The sequence below is a fragment of the Dasypus novemcinctus genome, chromosome 13 (assembly GCF_030445035.2).
Source record: "Dasypus novemcinctus isolate mDasNov1 chromosome 13, mDasNov1.1.hap2, whole genome shotgun sequence".
NCBI classification, from domain to species: Eukaryota; Metazoa; Chordata; class Mammalia; order Cingulata; family Dasypodidae; genus Dasypus; species Dasypus novemcinctus.
Window position 1 is genome coordinate 92,948,724 of NC_080685.1, and position 9,542 is coordinate 92,958,265.

Here is a 9,542-nt window from a genome sequence, read left to right on the forward strand (position 1 = left end):
GGCCAATTGAACAAATATTATTGCATGCTTTTTGTCTCAAGGCATCAATCTAAGTACTGGACAACTACACAAAGGAGAGTTAATACAATTTCTATCCTCAAGTATGTTATAATTAATCATAAATTACTCCTTGACTCTTTCTAGACTTCTGTCCTATCCCAGATAAGACAGAGAGCTACTTTCAATTACATCCTTCTTATTTTTCTTTCCTTTCAGTGCTCTGAAGCAAAGTTATCTTTATAAAGAAATAGTGTTGCTGGAGACATGAGGCCCAAAACAAATATATGTGTTGCAATTTCTTCTAACACTTGGGCCAGTCTCTTTTATGAGTTCTTTTTTTACCCCTAAATATAATACCTGATGATTAGTCATTAACATAAACTTCTAATGAGGATGGTAAGAAAAATGTTTGTTAAGGAGCATTTATAGATAAATTGGTATACTGGCAAGCAATTTATCTATTAAATGCACAGTTCCATGGAAAATGAATACATTTTTTTTAAAAATAGGAAGTGTATATTTTTAAATTATGTACTTAAAACTTGTTACCTATCCTATGCATGCATGAATTAGCCAAGGGACAATAAAACTGAAAGCCAGTTTTGTTGTTATTATTATTATTTATGTTTTTAAATATTTTGAATGAACCCCTTCTAAACTAAAATATTTATCTTGAACAATTCCAACATTGGAATTCCCTCTGTTCATTCTGTATTTTAAACAGAAATAAATGCATTCTAAACAAAAACCTCATGATTTCATGATTTAATGGTCATAAAAGTGATGTTGAACAGATGCATTTTTTCTCACCTGCTCAGGAGCATTCAGTGATTTTTTGGAGCACTTAATATTGCAGAGAAAATATTAAGTGCTCCAAAAAGTTATTTTGGAAGTATTTGGATTTTTTACTATTTAAATCTGCTAAGTAAGTAATTGAGTAATCTTCACAGAACTTCCTTATTTGCCTTATAAATGAAACTTTTATGTGAATTTTAAAGATATTCTTCACTGGCTCAGTATCAGTTTTTCTCAATTTTTTTTTTCATTATTGCGCTCTCCCCATAAGGAGCCTTCTTGGACATTTTTTTCCCTATTCATACTTTCATGACATTTTAATACAGATATACTGTAAGTCTATTTATGGTAGTATATGTTTACCTGTACAATATACTAAGAAGAGTAAGATTTTCTTTACCTCTTTGTGGGTGACATCACCCCCTTTAAGAATATATGCTCTCCATGGTTTCTTTTTTTTACACAATATGGTATAGGAAGTAGATCTTGTGCTTTGGAGTCAGCCAGCGGCCTATCTTTTTCATTTAGTAATTCCTCAACACAAACGATTAACTTAATCTCTCTACTTTCCAGTTTCCTCATTGGTGAGATGGTGATCATAATGCATTTTTCAAGTCTTCGAAGCTTAATAGCATAATAGATATGAAAACACCCAGCACAATGTCAAGAATCAAATAAATATTAGCTTAAAGAATCCACAGCATTGCAGCCACCATTATTTTCCCAAGGTGGATTTCTGACAATTTTTTCATTCCCTAGTTTAACCACACAAAGAATAGTCTTTTATTAAGGTAATATTTGAGTGCTTGCTATGGAGCAAGTTCTGTACTGAGCTTTTTTTATGTATTAATGCATTTAGTTCTTAGAAAAATTCTTTGAAGTAGTTCTTGAAATCCCATTTTCAGCTCAGAAAATTGTGGATTTGCAAGATTTGTGACTTGCCCCAGAGCACACAGATAGTGGCTCACACAGCTATTAAGTCAGATGACTACTTTCTCCAGTGGTAGTTCCTGAAAAAGAAAGACTCTTGTCCTAATAGCAGAACAAAACATTACACAACTCAAAATAGGCAGTTATAATAGCCCTGACTCTCCACTGACATTGCTTTTTTTTCCCCCTCCATTGCTGAAATCCTATATTCTGGCTTTTATAAATCCTTGAAGAGTATAAATAGATCAACTGAAAGAATATTAAAGAAAATGTCAGAGAATATTCAGTGAAAAGCTAAAATGGTTTTTCTGCATTCTTTAACTATTGTGTGCCTATTTATTTTTTATACCTCTACTTGAATGTCATGTATTTTACAAACAAGCCCAAATCTAAGTATATTTTCAAGAGTCTTAAGTTTTATGGGACTCTTTGAAATACATAAGATGTTGCTAGAGGATTCTTCAGTATGTCTTGTTACATGCTGCTACACCTTACAAACTTAAATGCCATTTTAACATGACTCCAATTATCTGTACGTTATTCAGGTTTAAGAGGTCAAATAATATAATCATGTAATTTTTCAGTGATCTGTTTAGTTTGGAAAGAGAAGCATGCAGATTCCCCCTATTTGAAAAACTTAAAGACACACAGAGGCACAGAAAATCCAGTGATAATGGCAAAATATTTAAACAGCCCTGTAGTTGTTGCTTGAGTAAAGTTTACTCAAGCACATTCTTTCCAATGTGGCCTCACTTGTTTACAGGCCCTCCTCCGCCCTTTGCTTTTGTATTAAATATAATTATAAGCAAACACAGAACCTATGCACAACTTTCTGAGTGTTTCGTAGCATATGGACTGCATTTCAAATTATTATCCATCCAGGGAAGCCTTTGAAATGACTGAGTAAAGTCACATTTCTTCAGAAAAGGAGACAAGTGTCATTTAATTAGCACCAGCTCTTGTAGGTAGAATTCTGGCTTGGATTCTTCTGGGTATTGAGATGCTATGTTTTATATGAATATAGTACCTATCTAATATAAATTTTGTTTGAATAACTTCAGGTATTTTTATTGGGACTACTATGGAGAATTAAAATCATGGCATGAATCTGGGGTTAGAGATAAGTTTTTTTTTCTGGTGATAAACTGACTTATCTTTTTCAGTGTTGGTTTTCTCATCTGCAAAAAGGATACCATTGAATGCAATTGAACAAATATTAACTGAACATTCCTTACTATTTGCCAAACACTGTATTAGTTGTTGGAGATGATCAAATGAGACAATAGGTGGCAAAATGCTTTGCAATGTTTTAAACACTGTATGAATGTAGTTCATCACAATGGGGAACATTACTAAAAATTACCTTTTCTTCCAGAAAACCATTTTTTCAAATCATGTGCTTTTCCTACACAAGAACTAGTCAATTAATGATTAGGAACAACACACTGGAATGATATCCACGATTTCTTTCATATTTCATAATTTCTTTGATCCCAAGTTACATAAATCTTAAAATGACAGTAATTCACCCTTGGTTGGTTTTCTGTAGATTTTTTAGATCATAAGTAATTGCCTTTATACCTGAAAGTTTCTTTTCTAATTTGAGAAATAATAATTTCTTATTTATTTACTGAGGAAACATTTAAGTAGAAGCCTTTTTCTCATATTTCTGTGTTTTGCTCCAGTTTCTTGTTAATCCATCAGCCACCACAATTTTTTTTCTAGAATCACATGTATGTGCTGATCATTGTTCTAGGAAGAGTGTTTTGCTTCTGTGATCCAGAGAGTCTAGATCCCTCTTGAATTTTCTATCTTCATTTATCATTTAAAATGAGATATTTTTGAAATGGTTGAAAATGGTGGAATTAACCAAAATCGTGAAGGAAATAAAAGCCCCAAATTTATGAGGAGCTGTGATTTATTTTATGGATCCAAAGTTTTTCTAAGATAATGATCCAGTGCTGGGGGATCCTTTAAATAAATTGGATGGAGAACATAATGTAAAAATGTACCTGCAATGGAAATAGCTGCTGTTAGGTTACAAAGAGACATTTCTAGGACTCTGCTCTGGGTGATAAGACTGAGTTTATCAACACATCTGGAATGAAACAGAACAGAACAGGCGTTGTAAGAGGCTTGCCCAGGGACCTGGATCTGCAGACATTCCTGAAGCCGAGTATCCTTTTCATCTCATTTTAAAAAAACTCATTCTGGAACCCTAACCAGACCCAGAGTTTTTTTTTTTTAATCCATCTATGGCAATGCAATTGTGTGACATCTATATTTTGCTGATTTGGGACCAAATACACTGATTGCTCACATTAGCTTTGGTTGCTTTCCTCGTGTAGCTATAATTTATTTTGTAGTACAGATTAAAGGTGTAGAGTCCAGGAAGATGGAGGCCCTGTGGGGAGGAAGAAGAAGGCTGATGGTGGTGACGGAAAAGGACAAATGGGTGGTTTTGAAAAGAAAGATTGTGTGTAAAAAGCAGCTATACAAATTTTTTGCTATTGACAGACTTATTTGAGAGATCACTTACTGTTGTTTGACTCAAAATAGTGCCTTTATTTTAAAAAGTAAATATTAGTTTTTAAGCGAAATTTCAGCCACAGTAGACTGAACACAGAAAAGCATAGTCTATAGGCAAAGTAAGTATGCTTTACCCGCGTGTTCAGATGATGACTGTAGCATCCGTAGCTTTCCTGTGATGGAGAAATGCCTGCATGTCTGCTCTCCTTACTGTGCAGTAAGTAACAGCTTTTCCATTGACCACATAAGTAACCTTTACTTTCTGAGACCCAATTTTCTCATTTATAAAGTTAGAGTGTTGGACTAGATGAACTTTAAAATTATGTAATTCAGTCATCATATTTAAATGATCAGTGTTCAAAAACATTTAAATGGACATGGTGAGAACCCTTGAGTATTATCTCAAACCTGCCAAACATTTTCTTTGAGCATTGTGATACTTTAAATATTTTATATCACTTTTCTTTGAAAGTATAAGGACAAATAACACCTAGTGTTTATTGTCAAACTTAAGACATGGCACGAGCAAGACATATACAAAATGTCAATCAGGTCTCCTGTTTTTTAACTTCCTTCAAACCAGTTATGTTTGCCATTTTGAAACTTCACTGTATATGTAATTGCTTGTGTTTTTATTAACCATGTTACCAAATTTTTCCCTCTCAAGGATTTGTTGCTGGTACTTTAACAATTGGTTGCCTAATTCTAGTCAAAATTTTCTGTGACTATGGAAAATCAGGGTGAGCAGAAATCGATGTTTTTAAAAATATTCTTAATTTGTTTCCAGTAAAACATGATAATGTTGGCAGATAACTCTCTGCTCTCTATTGCATTTTTTGACATACTATCTCTTCGTTCGTTTTGTCTCTAATTATAACCCTGGATAAGCAAGCATGCTCTTATTTATTTATTTATTTTTGATTTCTCATTTTATTCTAAGTCACTAACCACATTACAAAAGAGCATGCTTTGAAAGCCAAAATCTCACTTTCTGCAACCAAATAATCAACTCGCCTTTTGTTCTATTCAGTACAATTTATATTAATGCCTGTATTTTACAGAAATATTGTATATTGTAAAGAAATCTAGGAAAAGTCAACCTCTAAGATAGTGATAAGTTGCCTGTGATTAGGTCTTTTTCTGAGTGTTATTTATTAATAGATGCTACATCCAGCCAAAAGCAACCCACTGGTTGGGAGGGCAGGCTCTGGAGCTTGACATTTCTCAGATTTAAATCCTGGGTCCTCCATTTACTGGCTTTGTGGTTGTGATTATCAGCCTAACCCTTCCACGCCTCAGTTTTCACGTTTGTAAAATGCGGGAACAGTAGTACCTGCCTCATGAGATTGTGGTGGGGATCGAATGAGTTGTCTTTACAAGAGGTTAGAACATTGCTTGGCACAAAGTAAATACTCAGCGGTTCAAGCAACAACACACAGAAAATTTTCAATGTTATTGGAGATATCTAAATTGCCTTGAATTCATATATGTTAAGTACAAATACCATGTTCAACTTTGAGGCATTCTGTAGACAAACAGTGCATTATTTAAATTGAAATTTCTGTTTTGTAGATTTCACTGTTCTGGAAATAATCTGAGGAGTACATATAGACTTAAGTTGTTTCTAAACTGCCCTAATGCCTATCCATTTTCTTTTTACTAGTTAATTAAAAAAACAACTATATTGTAATGCTGTTACTCAATTGCCTGTTTTAATTCTTTGGATGATGCTACCTCTCTGCTTTTCATCTTCTATGATTCTTTTCTTTCTCCTTAAACTAACATTATTATTTAAACCTATTATAAGCTGAAGTATGTGAATGTTCTTTAAATCACTATATGGTTCAAGTGTTTTAGTAAAAATATTTTACCATTAGATCCTGGTTTTTAAAATTTAGTTTTTACACCTGTTTGTTTAATGGTAACAAAATACGCAGGATGTTATGAAAAGAAATGTTTTAAGACATAACATTATCCTTGGATTTTTCAGAAACTGTCTAAGAATGTGGTTTGGAACTCAGCAAAACCTGAGTTCTAAGTGATATAAAGTAAATTAGGACAGATACCACTAAAAATTACTCTGAAAAAATAATCCACTGATGTTATGTCCTTGGATTCCTTCACACTCTCTCTCCCTTTGAAATAGTGTTATCATTTATCTTCTAAAGTGTTTTGGGGCTTGGTGGGTAAGAAGGAGGCATCAGCATGTCAGGACTTTTCCAACTGTGGCTTTGATCAGATCCTTTAAATACTTCAGGCAAAAAATTGACCATGATTTGTAATAGAATAAGAAACACTGGGAAACAGAAGGAAGGAACATTTGTTTTCAATTACATTGGGATTTTGCAGTAAACCTAATTCCCAAACTGGGAATCAGAGGAAAAATGAAAACCCATGAGAAGGAATTTGTCCTTTTCATGTGCACATAAAACACACTGCACTTGCCTTATTTTGAAAGTATAAGCTGTAGAGGGTGAGAGCTAACTCTGATATATGCCTGGGAATTCTCCTAATTTCATAATGGTTTACTTTTTACATTTGATCTTTATCAGGTCAGGGGGAAATAGTTACTGAGTGGGAAGGTGATAATGTTGCTTTACCTGGTATGCTTTTGTGTTTCTCTGTCAATTTTATTTGCTTCTTTTAGAAGTGCTGGATTTGTATAATTTTAGTTTGTGAAAGGGATAGGCATTTTAATCAAATGATTGAATTCACTTTTGAATTGATTAAAATGATATAAAACAATTAGTTCTTTTCCCTTTTCTACTATTCAGTTTTTATAATACACATGAGAACAACAATGATGTTACATCAACTGTGACTGGTGATGACTCAGAATTAAGACTTTCTGATAAATTGTAAAAGGTATACGGTTTCATAAAATTACCTTTCTGTAACTTGCAGAATGAGTTAGGGTTTTTTCCATGATTATTGTTTTTCTTTCTTTGTTTCTAACACATCGAATCTTTTGTTAGCATTGACTCTTCCAAGACAGAGTCTTCATCTCATCCTTTTCTGCACTCAGTTAATTGTAACAATTAGATGCTAATAACGCCACACATCTTTGGGGGAAAGAAAGGGTGATACACTAGGATTGAACCCCAGGAATGCCTTCAATATGACAGTTTGCCTCATAAGATGATGATGGGCCTGCATTGTTATTTGTTTCTTCTGTTGCTTGGTGGAGTTTAGATGCTTTGGTGTTTAGGCAATATTAACATTTGCTGTAGGGCATCGTCAGATGCCTATTTTATGTTATACGAAGTTATTACACAAAAATATAACAATGTAAATATATCTGTGAAACTTTCCATGTCTTCTCTTGATGAAACGTCACTCTATTCCAGACGTATTCAGGAGGTTTTCATTAACTTTTTTTTTTTTTAAGGAGGTACTGGGGAATGAACCCAGGACCTCATGTGGGAGGCAGGTGCTCAACCACTGAGTGCCATCACTACCTCATTGACTTTTAATCTGCAAATATCTTAACCGAGTCCAGCTTAACCTCAAGAAACTAAAAACTAACTCATGTTTTAACTGGTGTTGCTATTAATTACTAAACGCTCTGTCTGCCAAAGTTGTCCATACTCTATAATTTACTAATTTTGCATTTGTGTTGTACCCCGTACTAACTTGTTAATTCTTTCTGATGGCTTATCACATCGTAACTCAAAAAACTAATGCTTATCATAGTAAATAAAATCATTTTGACTTTGATTTTTTTTTTTAACTTTCAGGACACACATGTAAAACACTGACTGTTTTGCTTATGATGCTAGTAACCATTGCCTAGCTGTCTAGGCAAAGAAGAGTTAAGAAGACATAAACGAGTACAGAGAATCTTTCTAGTTTCTTAGAACTTTTCGGAGGAATGGACATATTATTTCCAGTAGTGCTCTTCGTTTTGCTTGTAACCGGTGTCTTCAATATGCATAGCAATGTCAACGAAGCTACGAGGAGAGAGGCTGTCCTGGAATCACAATCTCAACACACCTAAGCCTCTTGAAAATAAGACAATTTGCAGGACTGAGAGCAATTACTTTCTTTAATGTGTAGGGAAGTGTAGATCTTTTCATTCGTTCATGCTTAGACTGTCAGCATGAAAAAAATGTGATTTTTTTCACTCAATGTAATGTTATTTTTACTTATACAGGTAATAAAAATTTAAAACATTAAACAGATATTGAAAGCAAACAAAAAATATTAATTAGACATTGAAAGCAAATGAAAAATAGAAACCAGTCTCTTCTAAGCAAAATTGTCACAGAGAGCTAAACTGCATTGTAAAATAATCCTTGACTGTAACACCATTTCAAAATCTTTACTTGTCCTGTTAAAATGGGTCCGATGGTCTGGCAAAATATTTTAAAGAGAAAACATGCTAATGACCCAGGAGAGTTGAGTTTCTTGGGTTAGTAGGTGGCAAGGGAAGAGTGTAGAATGAAAAAATAATTCTTCCTTTGTTTCACAAATACAGATAACGGAGCCCATTAGTTCTAAGATGGTTCAGCAGCAATTTTATCCTTAGGACAATTTGTGTGTGTGTGTGAAAGAGACTGAAAAGGGTCTTCTTTGACTTAATGTCTTTTAAAATATTCAGAGATACTATAATATTAACATAAGAAAACATTCTATATTTCGGAAGTGAGATGTTCATAACCAAATTGTAAAACTTGTTATTTTGAAATATTAAAATTTATTTATTTATATTTATATATGTCAGTGAACACATTGGGTTTACATGTATAACAAGAAAAGTTTACATATTCAAGAATACATATAAAGAAAATTTTATTTTCCTTAAATAGAAATAAATAACTGATCATATTTTTTGTCTCATGTAGTATTTGAAATTTACCTTCTTAAATGTGAATAATTTATTATTAAATAAGAGACTCACTCCCTGTTCCCTGTCAGTAGTTTAGAATGCTGCCCGTTGGCTAATTTATTGTGAAACATTTTCAGTTACTTTCATTTATTTTTTTTAAAGATTTATTTTTTATTTATTTCTCTCCCCTTCCCCCTCCCCCCCCCCCCCAGTTGTCTGTTCTCTGTGTCCATTTGCTGCGTGTTCTTCTTTGTCCACTTCTGTTGTTGTCAGTGGCATGGGGATCTGTGCTTCTTTTTGTTGCGTCATCTTGCTGCATCAGCTCTCCGTGTGGGCGGCGCCATTCCTGGGCAGGCTGCACTTTCTTTCACGCTGGGCGGCTCTCCTTACAGGGCATGCTCCTTGCGCGTGGGGCTCCCCTACGCGGGGGGCACCCCTGCATGGCACGGCACTCCATGAG

General features: G+C 33.9%; 1 protein-coding gene across 7 annotated transcripts in view; it reads left to right on the plus strand.

Annotated features, from left to right (window-relative positions):
• CD55 (CD55 molecule (Cromer blood group)) overlaps positions 1–9,081 on the plus strand; it is a 33,486-nt gene extending 24,405 nt beyond the window's left edge. For 4 of the 7 annotated variants that reach the window (XM_004470072.4, XM_058275127.2, XM_058275129.2 and 1 more), the window contains 3 exons: positions 4,922–4,994; positions 7,029–7,119; positions 7,992–9,081. In XM_004470072.4, the coding sequence (XP_004470129.2) occupies positions 4,922–4,994; positions 7,029–7,116 (161 nt within the window). In that variant the 3' untranslated portion in view covers positions 7,117–7,119; positions 7,992–9,081. The other 3 variants (XM_012529639.4, XM_004470075.5, XM_004470074.4) reach the window with 3 other exon arrangements.
• Positions 9,082–9,542: the final 461 nt, after the last annotated feature.